A 19,717-nucleotide genomic window follows, 5' to 3' on the forward strand; every position below is an offset into this window, starting at 1 on the left:
GGGAAAACACGATCCAGATGGCACTCGCCTCCTTGGAAGCGTAAAACGGTAGCGAATCGCAGAGGCGAAGGTGCAGAATAAAAAGAAGCTGCAGTTGCCGGGAAGCCCGATAAGCACTCAGGGACCTTTGAAGGCTATCGCATTCCACTTTTAAAAGCGAATCTTAAGCGTCCTTCAATTTTTAAAATTATTAATACACTCATTCATTTTCTAGAATATAATTCATCATCAGTAGGCAACTTTTACATTAGAACGCCAATAAGAAACGACAGCTAAGGGGGACAAATCAGTGCCGTTGTTGTCATGTGGGATGTGTTTTAATGGCGCTAATATGCACCAAGTAAGCTACAAACAACTTGCCCACCCCGAAGTTTAATAAGTACATAAATATTCGGCCAGAATTCTGCACCCAGGTGCATTTTTTACACTGCTTATATACTGTAGATTAGAATATTTTCATTGATCCGGGGAGAAAAAAGACCGCTTCCAACATCTCTGAGCAGCGCACATAAGTACGAACTCTTTCGTTCATTGATGGACACGTGGTCTTTTATGCAACACCGTTCACATCGTTAGTCGACTGAGTATATTAGCCCCGAGAACGACCTACAGGGGCGCTGCGAGCGCCGCTCGCGTGACGTCAGGGCACGGACTCGCGCCTGTCGTCTGCTGCCGTTCGGGCACTGTCCGGGCGCCTGCTGCAGTGTTTCCGTTTGTTCGCTGTCGTTCTCTGTGCTTGTATACTTATCACGGTCATCCCAAATACATTTTTACGGCGTCTTCATTCGCGCAAACTTATTCAAAGAGCTTAATTTTTAGACGACAATTTATTTCTCAAGGGCAACGCCGCAATGCCAGCCGAAGGAGCTCAGACCAGTCCATTGCGCGGTTTTCATGCGCGGATCTAGACTTTGCAGATTGAGGGACTAATGAAAAAGCATAAATAGCACGTGACTAATAAAAGCATAAACACAAGAAAATATCACATAAGAATCCAGTTAGGATACCATACCTGCAGTGGTGCAACGAGCATGTTACTGTCTGCTACATATGACTGCTACATTTACCTTGATTTTAACCCATTAAAACGTGTTTTTGTTTATGACGAGTAGCGCATGGTATAATATCTAATTTTTCATTTCTTAAACGCTCGACATCAACACGAGGACCTGACATTGCAGTTTAGATTCAATCAACACCACTTGTTTCTTTAGCTGCTTCTCAAAATTAGGTCGTTCTTCATCTGTTAATTTTAATTTGCGGTAAGTTGAAGTAAATGTTATTGAGGCTTACAGCTATTTGCAGAATACGCAAAGGGATGTACCAATATTTATTCACGGTTCCGTGCTACAAGTTCAACTCACTTGTGCAATTTACTGCCGCTTGTTTCTTGAGAAATAGACATCACGAATCTGTTTGGCGAACTGACACAGGCTGCTCGGCCCAAAGTTTTTATTGAAATATGCCTTTTGGACCGTATGGCTGCAGCTAGAAAGAAGCCGAAGCCTCATTCATTATTAGTATGGGGCTTATTGAAGATATCATTATTCCCCTGTGGAGGTCAAAAATCAAGTGAATTCATTTGAGGCTTGTAGTGTCTTCTCTATGAAGAGGGTATGTGAGGTTCTCTTTTATGTACTCACGAAGCAAATAGTTTACAGTTTGTGTAGTTAAACAAACGCAGGATCGAGACATGGTGAGGCCGAAGGCGTTTGAATTTTCCTCTTCAGCGCAGCCTAAGCTGCGCTGTATATCCTCGAGTACAACATAGGCATTGCAATTGGCGCTTAAAGAACTGCTTCATGGTTTCAATTCGAAGTTGTAGTGAACTGATGGGTTTCGCGAATAATGCATCCTCGCCATATTGACAGTCGGTAGATTTATTTGCGTAAGGGCTGTGCCATGATGTCGATAAAGGCAACTGAGGGTCACTATGAAACATTTTGTCGCTTGCAATTGATAGGCTCTCGATCTTAACCACGAAACTGTTCTTTCAGGTGTTTACTGTTATGGTATTCGTGAAGTATATAAATACTATACGTGACGCGCCGTCGTGTTAACAGCCATAAGCAATGCGTTTCCTGGGTGCCTGTTTCAGAGAACGGTGAAAGTATTAGCAAACGTTTTCATGCAAAATGCGCGCCTAACTTTTCCTTTTACGCATTCACTAGAAGAACTCACCATAGTAACAAGAATCATCATACAAGATTCTCTGATTAGTTTCCTTCCAACACGCATTTATAATATTGACATCAAATACCAATATCAAGCTTTTTCTTCCTTGTGAAATGCAATGTTTCTCATAGCTAAGCACTAAGGCAATGTTAAGTGTTTTGCGGAGCATCATACACAACTTCGTGTTTTGAAATTGCGGACATTACTTTTACGCAAAGTTTATGGACAGACACTGTGCATATACGCATTGCAAAACCAGTAGACCCCTTCAATTAATGCTACATACCTGGCGATATCCACGCCGCAAATTTTCACAACTCGCGGTGTTGAAGAAGAAACTGCCGTTCAGGCATGACAGTAAAAAGAAGCCGACATATCTGTCAATAAGTACGGCTCGAGCCACCAATACTCCAAGCATGCACGAAGAGAACGAGCGCGCGCAGCAGCCGAGCGAGTGCTGTCCTGTCCGTGACGTCACTCGTAGAGGGCGCCACTCCAAGTTCTCGCCGCTAATATCTGGAGAAGGACACAAGCTGTGCTGCACATTCGGGCTTCGTTATGCATCCTTAGTGTAATTTTGTTTCAGTAATCCATCGGTGATGGCTATTGGACAGTGCGTAGTAATTGGTGATCCTATCGCGCTCGTTAAGCCCAGCCCCTATGGCCGGAAGCTGTGATTAGGACATTTTGAGCCGTTCCTGATGGCGTGCAGAGATAATATCCACTGTCAAAGAGGCCAAATTAGTGCTTCCGATCGAACCTGCAAGAATAATTAGTGCTTTGCGCTCACAGATATGTATCCTGGTTAACTGGACTGGTCCGTAAATTGTGTAATACAGTTGCGCAGCCAATCAAAATTATTGCAGGTACCGCTTTATGAAATCAGCGAGCACACAGAACAAATTTACCATGAGACAGGCCTACTTTCTTTGCCTTCCAAGTCATTGAATGTGTAAGTTTCACAACGCAGCTTTAACGCTGCGACATAGCCATAATTGCGCAAGTCAATGAGAATGACGGTACTCGGCTCGTGTCTTTCTTCCATTTTATAGTCAGTCAAGCAACGATTGAAGCGGTGTTCTACAAAAGAGCACGTGTTCATTAATGAACTTAATATTTCGCACTAATGTGGGGTACCTATAGAAGTGGGGAGTGCTTTTCTGTCACCCCCCCCCCCTCCCGAATCACTCAACACAACCGAATCTACCATGCATTAGTAGCTGAAAAAGAGCTAGTTGGTGCTGAACTCCGGGCAAATGCTGATGTACTTACTAAACTTCGTGCTAAACACACTGTTTGTAGTTTACTTTGTATATATTGGCGCAATTAACAGACTTATAGGGCTGGTCGGTAAATTGGATACTACAGTTGCGCAGCCGTTCAATATTATTGCCAGTATCACTTTAAGAAATCAACAATCAAAAGACGGTTAATACTTTTTCTAAGTGGCAATAACATAAGGTTGCTACTGTGTGGGATAATGCACCAGTTACGAATGATTTAATCCTACGCACAGTATATGAGACAGTCTGTGACCGCTGAGCCCAACCACCACTAGTGTTTATACTTTGACCACGAATACGTGGCCAATGCACTCGAGCAGTTTTGCCTCATGCACCCCACTTCAAGCAGCCTGTGTCAACAACACTAACGTAATCCTATCGGAAAATCCTGTATGCCTCGTTCCAGAATTCTGTTTGTTCCTATATACAGTATACGTTCCTATACGTTCTGCACTTACTAGGCCCACGTACCCACTCTCGTTCATATCAGGACGCATGCTATCTGCATGCTAGGCAATTTTCTTCCTTGACGTCTCACACCACGGCAATTTAGTTGTTTTGAGGTTGCGTGCCTCATAATCAGAACTGGTTTTGGCACGTAAAACCCCAGAAAGAAGAAGTTTTGAGGTTTCGCTGCTGAGTACAATCTCGGGGGTTCAGTTACCAGTCATGGTGGCGGAATTCCAATCGCAGCGGAGTGCAAGACACCTGGAAACCGTGATTTCGGTGCGTGTTAAAGAAATGCAGACATTCCAAATTATTTCCCAGCCTCCTACTTGGCGTCTTAAAGCCGTAAATTGCAATTTAGATAAGCAAATTGTTGCCCTGTTGGTACCTACGTGGGAGACGACCACTACGCCCTAAGCGCGTCCTGCAGGACCCAAATAAAGTTTGTCCAGTCCATAAGCAAATTCCAATGACAGTCCGCACAGCCAACGCCCTCGAAGCGGAGGAGACAGCCATCGCCTTAGCCATCACCTCTAGTCAAACCAAAGAACACGTTACAATTATTACCGACTCCCAATCAGCTTGCCGTAGCTATGCCAGAGGCAGAATATCTTCCATCGCCGCCCGACTCCTCAAACAAGCCTCTCAATTACCCGACGTTGAAATAGTATGGACTCCAGGACACGAGTCCCTCCGTGGAAATCAGCGTGCGCACGCTGTAGCCCGAGCTCATGCCACCCGGGCGCCACAGGAGAGGGATACGATCGCATCTATGGAGCCTGTACCTTTACAATACCACGCCATATTAGAACACCACAGATTGAACAGACGTCAATACCCACCCCCGCACAAGACCCTCTCACGCGAAGACGCAGTAGCATGGCGACAATTACAAACCAACACATACCCCCATTTAAGCAGATTACACGCAATACACCCTGCACTGTACTCGTACAAATGCCCCCTTTGCAACGACTACGCTTCCCTATATCACACCACATGGGCATGCCCCAAAATACAGGTAGTCCCGCATATACCCAACCCCACACCTGAGCAGTGGGAGGCCGTGCTGACTAGCTCGGACCCTCGTGACCAGCAACAACTGGTGCGGCGGGCCCGGGAGACAGCAAGAGCCGCAGGAGCCCTAGACTGAGGGCACCTCCCAACACAAGCAGGAAGACGCCTGCTTGTTTCTTTTTTTTTTCTTTTTCTTAATAAATGTTTTTCCTCCTCGTCCTCTCCAATTGTTTACTGCATTACTCTATTGTTTTTCATATGAACTTTGTGAGCTTAAAGCACTGGTGTCCACCTTTCTGGGACACATACACAATCAAATATACTCAGACTTTTTATTGCGATAGCAATTCTATGGACACTCCTGACGGAGCTCTGCCGTCGGCGTGCCTCCAGGTTCTGTATAAAGTCAAAGGGCGATGAAATCGTCGAAGGATGCCGTGTGCTTTATGTTCGAGTGAAAGCATGAGAGGGTGAGCCGGAGATGGCGGCTCAATCTCACGCACGCACGCAAGGGAGGGGAGTGGCCAGGAAGCCCGCCGTCTTCCAGTCGCGCGAAACGCTCCGGATGTAGGGAAGAGAGGGGGTTTCTAGTGTGGGCGGCCCTAAAGCCCTTTGATAATTTGAAAGTAGCGACACTCTTTTCCCGACACATTTACATGCGAGACGGAGAATAGTGGCAGCCCAGCCTATCTAGATGTGCTAGTACGTCGGAGCGAAGCAGGTTCAGTGGAGACAGCCATATATCGCAAATCTTGCGATAGCGGGAGTGTGTTGAGTTTTGACTCTCTCCACCCTACAGAAAACAAACATGCCGTGGTACGTGCGCTCCTATCTCCTTGCGATGCACTGTCCTCAACGCAACCTGCGATACATTGGTGGTGCAGGTGGGGGTATACTTCACCCCTTCTCACATTCTGTCCTCAACGCAAACATTGGAGGAGCAAGAGTTAACAAATGTTGTCGCTCTTTTGCAGAAACGTACTTACCCTCAGCGCTTTGTCAGTGATACGCGACGCCACATGCCGAGATCCAGTGAAAGCAAGGCCGAAAGGCCGGCTTCCTCTGTGTACAGGCCGTATGTCCGCGGTGTATCAGACGCAGTGCGCAGGGCTTTACGGCATTTAGGTGTTCGAACTGTATACAAACCCTCGTACACATTGGCAAACGTGTTCCCGAAGCCAAAGGACCGCACACCTCCGGACGAACAAAGTGGCGTCGTCTACAAGGTGAACTGCTCGGACTGTGGTGCCAGCTACATTGGCGAGACGGGGCGGCGACGTCGCACTCGGCTCAAAAAACACTTAAGGGACGCTATGAAAGCCACGCATGCCGCACGTGCAAAGACAGAACTGGTGGATCATTGTTTAACAAAAGGACTTATGTTCAATTTTGATAATGTAGCCACGTTAGCACGGGAACACTGACGGGGCCCCCAAAAAATTGTGGAATCATAGTTTATCCGTCGCAATCAATCTGCATGCAATTCTAACCGTGGCCCCCTGCTGGATGTGTAGGGCAGTATCAAACATAAATAGGATGTATTTCCCAATTCATGCCATTTGTGTACTGACGATGCCACCCGCATAGATGGCGAAACGTCTATGTTTTTGCTATATTTTATTGTTGAGTAAAGCCAGTGCAAAAACGTTGAAGTACTCTTCTCCCCGCCGTGCTTTCCTTCTCGATTCTCCTCGCTCGCCGGCTGCGCGTGCCGCGTACGGCACGCTTTCCCGCTTTGGCTCTAGCGGGTGGGCCGCAGCATTCGATGGAGGCGCATGCTTTTGGGCCATTTGCGCGCCCCAGTGGTGCTCAAAATTTTGAAAAATGGTGATAACAGCATTGAGAATGCCGAAGGCAACGTTTATGAGGAGGTTGGTTTCTTCTTCAAGCCATATAAGCTCCGTAAAAGGAGCTTTGGGGCGAGTTCTGTACACCAGACATTTTTTCAGACACATAATACGATGCTATACTTTGTGCATCTGATCTAGTATTTCCTGTGGCACATCCCTCTGTGTTTTGCACTTTATTCTTGCCTGTCCGCGCATGTGCACCGCAGGTATATCAGCGAGCCTTCTTATAGTGGCGAGTGCATCGTCCATCCACGTCTTTGTCTCAATGTGAAAGTAGCCTTTGCGCTGTAGTTTCCCGGTTGAATAGGACGGTATTCAGTGAAATATAGCTAGCACATTTAGCGAATAGTTAATCACTGACGCAGGATGAATAAAACGCCCTTTATACAATTGCAAGTAGCTAATACGTTGAAGTGCTAAACATTATTGCCTACATAATATCCCCTGCATTACTACATCATAACTATATTCATTATTTATTGCTCAACCTTCGTAATCAAAGCGCATTGATGCAGTGACTTCGGCTTGTGTTACATCGGCTTGTGTTACAGGGGTAAGTGCCATTGCGCTTTGGCCCTTTGTGCCCTACCGCCAGGATCGGCCCACATTTTTTCGGACGAATCATGGACTTACGGCCGGCTTAAACAGCTCCGCGGTTAAATGCAGCGAAATAATTTTGTACAGATCTATACAGTACCTAGAGCAGCCAAGTTACTTTCATTTGAAGTATTGAGGAACAGGATACAGAGGCTCCTTCTATAACTAGCGCTAAAGCTAGAAGAGCGTTCCAAGACGTGAACACGGAAAAAGCTGCTGGAGAAGATGCAATAACTGTCGATTTAATCAAACATGGAGGAGATATGCTTAAAAAGCTTGCAGCCTTTTATACGCAATGCCTGACGATTTCAAGTGTACCAGCAAGCTGGAAGAACGTCAACATTATACTAATCCATAAGAAGGGAGACGTTAAAGAATTGAAGAATTATAGACCCACTAGCTTGCTTTCAGTATTGTATGAAATATCCACCAAGATAATTTCCAATAGAATACGGCCAACAGTTGACTTCAATCAACGAAGAGGACATGTTGGCTTCAGGAAGGGATATTCTACCATGGATCAAACCCATGTCATTAATCAGGTAATCGAGAAATCTGCTGAATACAAACAATCTCTCTATATCGATCGCTTTAATAGATTATGAAGAGGCACTTGATTCAGTAGAGATACCAGCAGTCATAGAGACACTGCGTAATCAAGGAGTACAGGAGGCATACGTGAATATCTTTGCAAATATCTACAAAGATTCCACAGCTACCTTGGTTGTCCACAAGAAAAGTAGAAAATTACCTATCAAGAAAGGGGTCCGGCAAGGAGACACAATCTCTCCAATGCTATTCACTGCATGCTTAGAAGTATTCAAGCTCTTAGACTGGGAAGGATCAGCGGCGAATATCGATGACATTGTCCTATTCAGCAACAATGGAGACGAATTACAGCAAATGATTGAGGAGCTTAATCGAGAAAGTGTAAGAATTGTGTTGAAGATGAATATGCAGAAGACAAAGATAACGTTCAATAGCCTGGCAAGAGAACAAGAATTCATGATCGTCAGTCAGCCTCTATAGTCTGTAAAGGACTACGTTTATCTAGGTCAATTACTCACAACGGGCCCTGATCATGAGAAGGAAATATACAGAAGAATTACATTGGGTTGGAGTGCATACGGCTGGCATTGCCAAATCCTGACTGGGAGCTTACCACTGTCGCGGAAAAGGAAAGTACAATCATTGCATTCTACCGGTGCCAACATATGGAGCAGAAACTTGGAGGTTAACAAAGGAGCTCGAGAACAAGTTAAGGACCACACAAAGAGCGATGGAACGAAAAATCTTAGGACTAACCTTAAGAGATAGGAAGAGAGCGGTGTGGATCAGTGGGAAAACGGGGATAGCCAATATTCTAGATGACATTAAGAGAATGAAATGGAGCTGGGCAGGCCATGTAATGCGAAGGATAGATAACCGGTGGACCATAGCAGAATGGATACCAAGAGAAGCGAAGAGCAGTCAAGCACGGCAGAAAACTAGGTGGGGTGATGAAGTTAGGAAATTAGCAAGCGCATGTTGGAATCAGCTAGTGTAAGACAGGGGCAATTGGAGATCGCAGGGAGAAGCTTTCGTCCTGCAGTGGAGATAAATATAGGCCGAAGATGATGATGATATCAGGACGCTTGCATGAACCCGGCAAAAACAGGTCGAAAAGGTCTTTTGGGCTGAAATTGTGCCTGTCAAGTTGATGTAAATGCAAGCCGGTCTCGCTGAACGAGCGTCATGTTTTTCATGGGTGAGCGTGATTGCATGACCCAACCCTCTGCGCGTCCGCATGGAAACGCGGACGGGTGAAGACAGTCGGAGGTGAGACTTGCGCGAGACCACTGAGTCACCACGATTTATGCGCCGTCAGCGGGAATGGTATCAGGACGAGGAAAAGACAGACACTGCGCAGTGCAACCTGGTTGTAACGATAAGACCCTTTAAATAGAACTGTTGCAGACAGCTGCAAGGACTGTAAACAGTTTTAATGCGTTGATATCTCGCATCGACACTGCGTGCGCTCGTTGTCCAAACTCGTCAGATGCGAGTTCATGCAAACACAGTCATGTCGGCCTCGGTTCAGCCCCATTTTAACTCAAACCGCTCGTGTCGCATTCATGTATGCATAGCCTGTGGGGACAACAAGCGGAGTAAGGCAGTTGCGGTGGTCATCACGCTTTCTCCTGCTTTCAAATGGCTAGCTTTATAAATCCCCGCTACATGAAGCCTTCGGGACAGCACCACTGGGCGTAATCCGAATTTGGGATTGATGGCATTTTGGTTTACGAGATACCTATATGCTGCCAGAATGTACAGCAGCGTTTGGTTTACACACTGCGCCCGAGTACCGTGTCGGCATCATTGTTTTCAATGCTCAGTGTTCGACGTGGCGGAAAGTCTTGGTCTGAGAGCTGTGCAGCTAGGGGCATGTCAGATATGCCCCGCAAAAGACCATTGCGTATCGGAGGTGTGTAATTCGAGGACGTGGTAAACTATGTAATGTCGGAGCCGTCAAACATCGAGCTGGGGCAATCGCTTTGCTCAAAAGAAATTCCCGGGCAACACTTACATGCGCAGACACGCACGCGCACACTTACATACATTCACACATTAGAGTACACCGCGATGAACCAAGCGTTCTGCCGTGCGTTCGACATTTTACGAGGTCAGCACTCCGTATATTCCCGCTTTCGTTACAGGATGTTTAGGGACATTCAAAACCACGTGCATGGCGAAGTGAGCACAAAGAATGGGCCCGAATGTATGGAAAGAACCCGGTTCGTGTCTCAGCTCCCCTTCGGAAGTCGACAATGAAGAAAAAGGCGGCGCCAACTGAAAACCGCAAAGCACCACAAATTCGCTGTACTCTGGGTGGCACGAAGTGTTATATACACCCCTGCGTTTGAATCCCAAGAGAGGAAACAGAACCCGATGCCACCAGGGAGCGGAAATGTAACCCCAAAGCATGCTAGATAATAGCTGTCACGTTCAGTGTTCATCCTGCCTCTCTTTGAATGCTCGTTTCACTGGGATCTGCATCTTTGAGTGTCTGTGTGCGTACGGCTGCTTTAGGTATGCACGAGCAGCGTCCCGCGCCGGTCTCCGTGACGTGTCATATATTAAATCAGTCCCAGTCATAGTATCGAAAATGGAGCGGCACGTTGAGCCTTCTTTTTTTTCTACAGATATGTATTTGCTTTTTGTCTGTGCATATTTCATCATTGCGTTTATTTCTGTTTCGGTTTAAAAGGAATATTCGCCGTTATCCGTGTCGTACTTTTATGCATTTCCGCCTTGTTACACGTGTTCCCGGCCGAATGTACGCGCTGCGAATGAAACGAGGTCCTGTGATATCATCTCCTTGGGTTACGTAACCCATATTTTGTGGGATAGGATATTCCTGCCGCTTGGTTTATTTACGTGGGTGCTTAGTGCTCTCTCAAACATAATCTTTTAAACAATGCACAGTATCACCCGCACAAGCTATTTCGGATTAATGCATTAGTGAAAACTTGCGTCTAAAGAGTACCATGGCGTACTCTTGCGTAGAGAGCCGTTAGCTGTAATTTCATAAAATGCACAGTTAAAGTCACACGCGGCTATAATTTTTCAAATTGAGCAGGATTGCTGTTCTAAGGTCACATTTTGTAAAGAAAGAACTGCAGTTATGTGAGCGCCGGCAAACTTTTACGGCGAAGCGGATAAGGGGAGTTGAACAGTGGTTGTCATGCGGTGGTGGCGAAGGCTGATGACCACGATAGCGTTGTCAGTATGAAATGTTAATCGAAGCCCAGCCTGTCACGTATGCTGCGTCGGAGCCCTCAAATGCCTACACGACGAGGGCATCGATGAGGACGCTCGGCCAGACACCGGCGTCAGCGGTGAATCATCACCAAGCACAGCCAACAACACGCCCTAAACGCAGCAAAGCCACACTCGAGCCAGGCTCCGGTGTCGGTATAGCCTGCGCAGCATGCATGAAGAAGCGTCGGATATACCTAAAAGTATATAAATACTAAGCTAATATATAAAAGAAAAGCACCTGCGAAGGTCGGCTAGAGTGAACAAATTGCACCGTGTATAGTGACGTCGTTTGCAAAGGCAATATAGAACCCCAAGGATGTCCAAGGGTGTCAGAACTGCATATAGCAGTTGTGACACCCTTGATTATAGGGACAAAAGGTATCCCGGCCACACTTTCTTTTTTCTTGATTGTAGTGACTGTAGGTATCCCGCCGACTCCACGAACTTATAATATATGCACTATACCAGAGCGCCCAGAGATCGTTCGAATTTCGCCCTAAAGTTATCCTCCAAAATGAAAGAATAACAGGGAAATCGATAAACAAAATATTTTAATCGCTTAGGATATCGCTAATAAAAAAAATGTCACAGTTTCGCCCTAAGGGCGAAGCAATGAATGCGATAGCAACACAGCAATGTCATACGAAGTAAGGTGAGCGGCTTTGGTAGCAATATGAATTGTAGTGAACGTGACCTTAGTAAGTAAGCAGGTGTGCTGCGGCATCGGTAGAGCGACATGAAGAGAGACTCGATGACCACGACAAGGCGCGTGTAGCACGAAGTATAGTCTTACGACATAAACACACATGAAATATAAGTTTGCACACAGTTCACTCGACGACCACGAGAACCGGCTTGTGATCGCTAAAGTAGGTCGGAAATGTCACGCAGTGCACTCGGGATGGGATGCCCTTTCCGAACACAAGATCTAAACAGGTGTTGTTGCGCGTAGTAGGCTGTGTGACGTCCGACAAGAGGCGAAGTCCAAGTTCGGCATCAAGGAACGCGAGAAGCCACTCGTTTTCACGGCGAAGCACATTGACGTTGAAGTCTCCAGTGATGATGACCGGCGCATTCTCAAGGCACACCGCACGGAAGTTACGGAGAAAGAAGTCGGTGACGTCGGACCGCGAGGTTCCTGGTGATAGGTAGCAAGCTGCGACGATGAAGCCCTGTGATGTTTGAATGGCACACGCATCGCCACAACTCATCTGGGGCAGCGTGTTGAGTTGGTAGGGAACGTTTCGCGGTGAAAGCGTGGTTCCTCCGAAGTGCTCGTACACGGCAACTCCAGCAGCTCGGCGCTCGTGTCGCTTTGCGAGGGTAACGCACTTGTAACCGGGCAATTCGACGGCACTGTCCGTCCACGTTTCCGACAAGCACAGTACTGGTACCTCGCGAACGACATGGTCGTGCGACACATCGAAGGCGTGTGCAGGCAAGGAGCGCACGTTGATGTTGCATAGCGCTAATCTATGCGGTGAGTGGAGGACGGCAAAGCACTCGGCGGCGATCGTGTTGAGCTTATGGTTTTGTAAGCGACGAAATTCGTCCGACAAGGCCCGATCCGGGTTTTCTCTGCAGTGATAGAAGGTGAAGTCATCCTCTGCGTTGGTCAAGTAGAGTCCGTGCAGAGTGGTGGCTCGACTCAACGCAACGTAAACTAGTTTCTGGGGATGGCGCTTGTGGTAATCGTACACCACCTCGCTGTACGTTCCGCCCTGCGACTTATGTATCGTGACAGCGCTCGCTTGCATCACGGGGAACTGCTTGCGACGACAGGACACACCCGTTCTTCTGTCCAAAGTCACAGTGGCGGTGCGCAGCTCTATCGGGACGGAATCGACAGGTACGACAGAACCAGCAACTTGACGAATCGGGTTGGCCTTCAGGCGAGCAATGTTGCCAGTTGCTCGGCAGTGAAAGTGGAGCCAAACACGTTTTGCGTGGCCCATTTCGTCGAACTGCACGTGGTTGAGGTGACCCACCGCCCCATTAACCAAGCCGTCGGACACGTCAATGTTTAGGGTAAGCATGTAGGGCTTTCCTAAGCATAGCACGAGTTTTCGAGGGAGGTTACCAACCTCAGCTGTGGTAAGTGAGTGTAGCCGACGCTTTGCGCTCTCACACTCAGCATCGGTGCGGTAGCCGATGATGGAGTCGTCGGCATTAGCCTCGTGAATATCGTGAACGTCTTGGACGGCGTCGTGCGTGTTGTACGCCTCGGCATCCTTGTTGGAGTAGAATAGCCGGACGGCGTGAGGACAGCGGGAGTTTGCGTCCTGTTTGGAAACGAAGCGGGCCTGAAACATGTCGATTTCTTCCTTCTCGAGTGCATGACCATCACCGATCTTTGAGAGTGCGGCGGAGAATATGGCGTCGCTCTGCCGGACGACTTGCACAAGCGGGAAGTAGGAGAGGTGATGCCAAGTGACGTGGGTGTTGAAGATGTTGTTGCGTGTTTTGCTGCGTTTGTACACCTCGCTGGAGCGGACAGGGGGCAGCTGGCGCAAGTCACCGCACATTATGAAGTCCAAACCGCCGAAAGGGTCGTTGTAGTTGCCAGTGATCTGTCGCAGGCGGTCGTCGACACGTGCGAGAGTGTCGCTGCTCATCATGCTGCATTCGTCCACAATGACGCACTTGACGTTTGTGAACGCTGTACGGAAGGAGTTGAGGTCTCCGTCGCGCAAGCCCCCGTCGGCACGCATACTGAGCTTGAAGGCGGCGTGTACAGTGAGCCCACCGATGGCGACCGCTGCCTTGCCTGTTGTGGCGCACGCGACGTACGCGTTGTGCGTGCAAGTGGAAGCGGTGTTAGTGTAGCGGTTGTAGGCATCCATAATTAGGCGTAGAACGAAGGTCTTGCCGCAACCGGCAACACCAGTCAAGAAGATTCTTAGTGGGTCAGAAGTCGGTGTGGTTAGGCGGTGGATCACCTCGCGAACAACTTCTAACTGTTCCTTGTTGGCGAGACGCATCATTTCCCTGTAGGCGTCCCCGGTCATGACATCCTGACGCGTGCAGACGGCGGCGCAACGACCTTTTGGCGCTACGGAGTTAGCATCAGGTGGTCCGAGCAAATCTTCGTCGTCGTTTTGGTCGACCAAAGGAACGTGGTGTGGGTCAGTGGCAGTGTGTAGTTCGCTACTACGGGCGTCGTCGGTGCACATTTGGAGGCATATGTGGCGCAGCTGGTGAATGTCGAACTTACTGTCGTACTCAGATCTTTTGAGCAGCAAGGCGTCCACGTTCTCAGCGTACATGTGCTCAAAAGCATTGCCATCCAAAATGTCTACTTCCCGGCGGAAAGGAAGGAACAGTGTGACTGCTTCCCGCATGTAGTTGAGTGATTCGTCGATGGAGTAGCAGCGGTAACGAATGACGGCTGGGTCGCGGCGCTTTTGGTAGGTGTGCAAGTTGTAATGCGCCACAAAGTCTGCCAAGCACACGTCTTGCAAATTGTCTGGGCGGTCTTCATATCTGCGCAACACCCCAAATTTCCATACATCCGTTGACGCGGCGTCGAGACCGGCTGCTTCCATCTGCGCGCGCGTTTTGCGAACGCGCGTGCGCTCTTCCGGTAGGCATGTGGCAATGTAGGTGATTCGTCTACTGGACTCGGACATCTCCTGTCGGAGGAGTGTCCACGCAGCTTCCTGAGCACTCATCTCAACAGCCTTGAGCATCTTAACGCCGAGTAACCGAAGAGCCTGGCCATAAGGTATGTTTGGAGTGTCTGCCAAAATGTCCGACACGGCTTTGTGCAGGTTTGAAACCCCGCGATTGGACTTATTTACGTATTCCACTACATAAGCAGCACACGAGTAGGCGTCAAGGATGATCTGAAGGTCCATGTTTGAGTCGAGCATGGAGGCGACCCACGGATTGAATACGTTGATCCACTTTTGCTGCACTGTTCGTTGTATAAACAAGGTCGGGCGCGTCACGCCAGCGCGGAGCACGGAGACGTATTCTTCCTCGGTAGTGACTGCATGGTGCTCGAGGAATTGGCCGATGCTGTCGTAGTGCGTGCTTTCAAGAGCGGCGTGCATCTGCAAGAAGCGTTCCTTGAGTGCGACGCGCCGCGTGGCTTCGGCATCGTCTTGTGTGGGCGGATAGGGAAGTAGCACCATGGTGTTGTCAGTGGGCCAGAAAGGAGCGCCAAAACGGCAACGAGAGTTTCCGCGCTTGTAGCAGGTGTGTGTGTGTTGGTGCACTTGAGTGCGCAGGCGTGGCAACACAGAGGTATCGAGGGACACGAGGTGCGTTGCGAGGCGGATCGTTTCTGGCATGTCGGAGGAGACGGTTTCGCACGGTGCGTTGTCCAACCAAAGTAAGATGTGAGCGTGCGGACTACCTCGGTGCTGGAATTCAATGCGCTTGAAGTAGTCCACGACGCGGTAAGGTTTGAAAGGCGAGTGAGTGCGGCTACACAGGACATTTAGAATGACGCACACGAGCTTGTTAAAGTAAATGGCGCACACCACGGGGTCACTGTTGACGAGCTGAGCACGGTATATGGATGTCATTTCCGACACGTGCACTTCTAAGGTGGGATCTTGCTGGCGCAACCGCTCAAGCAGAGCGAGTAATCGAGGCCAATGCATCTCTGAGGCTGACAGGGTGAGGAACGCAGTCGGCTTGCCAAGCTGGCGTATCATAGCGAAGACATCTTTCTTTCGCTGCTGCCAGTAGTGGACCGTGTTGGGAACGCCCTTCATAAAGGCCATGTCTTGGTCAATGGTATCCTGTATGAAGTGTTCGTCTTCAAGCATTTGGCGTGTAATTTTGTCGGTGTCGTCGTTGACGCGAAATGTGACGGCCAGGCCGCGACTGACTCTAAATCGGAGCACTTTCATTGCCATGAACAGGATGTGGTGAGGCGAAACACCGCGACGGTCTTTGCGACGTATCTCACTGGTGGCATATGTAAAGGGCGTGGGATGAGCTTCTGCCTTTACGCGCCGGGGCTCCCCAAGGTATATCTGAGGGAAGGACAACTCTTCTGCTCTTTCATCGTACAGTATGCTCAGTGGTTGTCTGTGTTCACCAGGAGCTATGGCCAGGTAGCGCTCTTCGTCCCAAACCACGGACTGTTCGAATGCGTTAAGCGCCACGCATGCATCCACTGGATTGTGCACGTCGGGACACTGGGGTATAGTTTCGACGGAATCTTCGAGCAGTTCAAATGCGTCGTCGTCGGGAAGAGCGTCTAAAGAGGAGGCGTCAAGAGTAATACCAAAGTACCTGTACAACGTACTCTGACACAAGACGTCAAGCCAAGGTTTCAAGTGAGATTTTTTCACCACGCCAGAGAGGTATGATGTCTTGTTGAGAATCCTGCGTTTAATGTGGACATTGATGGCATGGTCTTCGTGAATGTTTCGCGGCAACGATTTAACCATGGTGTCCACTTCAAAAGGTACGTTAACGACGGGCTCCACAATGCCATACTGTCCTCCGCCGTTCATGAGGCGACGAATTTGCATGAATGGTAGACGGGGTGCAATCAAACGCTCACTCACCAAGTTCAGTGGAGGTAGCCCAGCGGGAATGACCGGGTAAACGTAACCGTTACTTCGAGAGAGGGCCGGTATGGTACTCCTTTGCAGTGCGCCGCGGCATGTTGAGCACAACACAAAGGAATGCACGTCTTCGTCTGGAAACTCGTCTGCGAGCAGGGGCACGTGATGAACTCGGACAGGCGAGAGGTCAGCTTTAAACCAAAGCCGATCGCAAACATCACACGCATATCCGAATGGATTATTGAAGAACTGTCTTTCGAAATGCGCGGTAGCCGCCGCCAAATGTGTCTGTGGGCAGGAGGTGGTCACTTGTGGCAAGCGACGCTGTCGCCTAGTGTCGGCTTCGTGTTCTCTCACCGCTGCATCGTCACGGCGGGCACGATGCGAGGCCGCTTCCTGCTGCCGTACTGCAGGGTCTTGCCGGCGTTGTCGGTTCGAGTCGGCTTCGTGTTCCCGCACTGCGGCATCCTCACGGCGGGCACGATGCGCGTCCGCTTCGTGTTCCAGAACTGCAGGGTCTTGTCGGCGTTGCCGCCTCGCGTCGGCCTCACTTTCCCTCACTGCGGCATCCTCACGGCGGGCACGATGCGCGTCCGCTTCGTGTTCCAGAACTGCAGGGTCTTGTCGGCGTTGCCGCCTCGCGTCGGCCTCACTTTCCCTCACTGCGGCATCCTCACGGCGGGCATGATGCGCATCCGCTTCGTGTTCCAGAACTGCAGGGTCTTGTCGGCGTTGCCGCCTCGCGTCGGCCTCACGTTCCCTCACTGCGGCATCCTCACGGCGGGCACGATGCGCATCCGCTTCGTGTTCCAGAACTGCAGGGTCTTGTCGGCGTTGCCGCCTTGCGTCGGCCTCACGTTCCCTCACTGCGGCATCCTCACGGCGGGCACGATGCGCGTCCGCTTCGTGTTCCAGAACTGCAGGGTCTTGTCGGCGTTGCCGCCTCGCGTCGGCCTCACGTTCCCTCACTGCGGCATCCTCACGGCGGGCACGATGCGCGTCCGCTTCGTGTTCCAGAACTGCAGGGTCTTGTCGGCGTTGCCGCCTCGCGTCGGCCTCACGTTCCCTCACTGCGGCATCCTCACGGCGGGCACGATGCGCGTCCGCTTCGTGTTCCAGAACTGCAGGGTCTTGTCGGCGTTGCCGCCTCGCGTCGGCCTCACGTTCCCTCACTGCGGCATCCTCACGGCGGGCACGATGCGCGTCCGCTTCGTGTTCCAGAACTGCAGGGTCTTGTCGGCGTTGCCGCCTCGCGTCGGCCTCACTTTCCCTCACTGCGGCATCCTCACGGCGGGCACGATGCGCGTCCGCTTCGTGTTCCAGAACTGCAGGGTCTTGTCGGCGTTGCCGCCTCGCGTCGGCCTCACTTTCCCTCACTGCGGCATCCTCACGGCGGGCACGATGCGCGTCCGCTTCGTGTTCCAGAACTGCAGGGTCTTGTCGGCGTTGCCGCCTCGCGTCGGCCTCACTTTCCCTCACTGCGGCATCCTCACGGCGGGCACGATGCGCATCCGCTTCGTGTTCCAGAACTGCAGGGTCTTGTCGGCGTTGCCGCCTCGCGTCGGCCTCACTTTCCCTCACTGCGGCATCCTCACGGCGGGCACGATGCGCATCCGCTTCGTGTTCCAGAACTGCAGGGTCTTGTCGGCGTTGCCGCCTCGCGTCGGCCTCACTTTCCCTCACTGCGGCATCCTCACGGCGGGCACGATGCGCATCCGCTTCGTGTTCCAGAACTGCAGGGTCTTGTCGGCGTTGCCGCCTCGCGTTGGCCTCACTTTCCCTCACTGCGGCATCCTCACGGCGGGCACGATGCGCATCCGCTTCGTGTTCCAGAACTGCAGGGTCTTGTCGGCGTTGCCGCCTCGCGTTGGCCTCACTTTCCCTCACTGCGGCATCCTCACGGCGGGCACGATGCGCATCCGCTTCGTGTTCCAGAACTGCAGGGTCTTGTCGGCGTTGCCGCCTCGCGTCGGCCTCACGTTCCCTCACTGCGGCATCCTCACGGCGGGCACGATGCGCATCCGCTTCGTGTTCCAGAACTGCAGGGTCTTGTCGGCGTTGCCGCCTCGCGTCGGCCTCACGTTCCCTCACTGCGGCATCCTCACGGCGGGCACGATGCGCATCCGCTTCGTGTTCCAGAACTGCAGGGTCTTGTCGGCGTTGCCGCCTCGCGTCGGCCTCACGTTCCCTCACTGCGGCATCCTCACGGCGGGCACGATGCGCATCCGCTTCGTGTTCCAGAACTGCAGGGTCTTGTCGGCGTTGCCGCCTCGCGTCGGCCTCACGTTCCCTCACTGCGGCATCCTCACGGCGGGCACGATGCGCATCCGCTTCGTGTTCCAGAACTGCAGGGTCTTGTCGGCGTTGCCGCCTCGCGTCGGCCTCACGTTCCCTCACTGCGGCATCCTCACGGCGGGCACGATGCGCATCCGCTTCGTGTTCCAGAACTGCAGGGTCTTGTCGGCGTTGCCGCCTCGCGTCGGCCTCACGTTCCCGCACTGCGGCATCCTCACGGCGGGCACGATGCGCAGTCCGCTTCGTGTTCCAGAACTGCAGGGTCTTGTCGGCGTTGCCGCCTCGCGTCGGCCTCACGTTCCCTCACTGCGGCATCCTCACGGCGGGCACGATGCGCATCCGCTTCGTGTTCCAGAACTGCAGGGTCTTGTCGGCGTTCGCCGCCTCGCGTCGGCCTCACGTTCCCTCACTGCGGCATCCTCACGGCGGGCACGATGCGCATCCGCTTCGTGTTCCAGAACTGCAGGGTCTTGTCGGCGTTGCCGCCTCGCGTCGGCCTCACGTTCCCTCACTGCGGCATCCTCACGGCGGGCATGATGCGCATCCGCTTCGTGTTCCAGAACTGCAGGGTCTTGTCGGCGTTGCCGCCTCGCGTCGGCCTCACGTTCCCGCACTGCGGCATCCTCACGGCGGGCACGATGCGCATCCGCTTCGTGTTCCAGAACTGCAGGGTCTTGTCGGCGTTGCCGCCTCGCGTCGGCTTCACGTTCCCGCACTGCGGCAT

At 51.1% G+C, this 19,717-nt stretch overlaps 1 protein-coding gene across 1 annotated transcript; it reads right to left on the minus strand.

Moving 5' to 3' along the window:
• Positions 1 to 12,000: 12,000 nt before the first annotated feature.
• LOC119463990 (uncharacterized) lies at positions 12,001 to 16,644 on the minus strand. Its single transcript, XM_037724811.1, has one exon. It carries the CDS (start codon positions 16,642 to 16,644, stop codon positions 12,001 to 12,003), a length of 4,644 nt encoding a protein of 1,547 aa, XP_037580739.1.
• Between the last annotated feature and the right edge of the window lie 3,073 nt (positions 16,645 to 19,717).

This window comes from Dermacentor silvarum, chromosome 9, assembly GCF_013339745.2.
Source record: "Dermacentor silvarum isolate Dsil-2018 chromosome 9, BIME_Dsil_1.4, whole genome shotgun sequence".
NCBI classification, from domain to species: domain Eukaryota; kingdom Metazoa; phylum Arthropoda; class Arachnida; order Ixodida; family Ixodidae; genus Dermacentor; species Dermacentor silvarum.

Excerpts from the sequence above, each read along its gene's own strand:
- LOC119463990 (XM_037724811.1), bottom strand. The coding sequence starts at position 16,644 with ATGAACGGCGGAGGACAGTATGGCATTGTGGAGCCCGTCGTTAACGTA.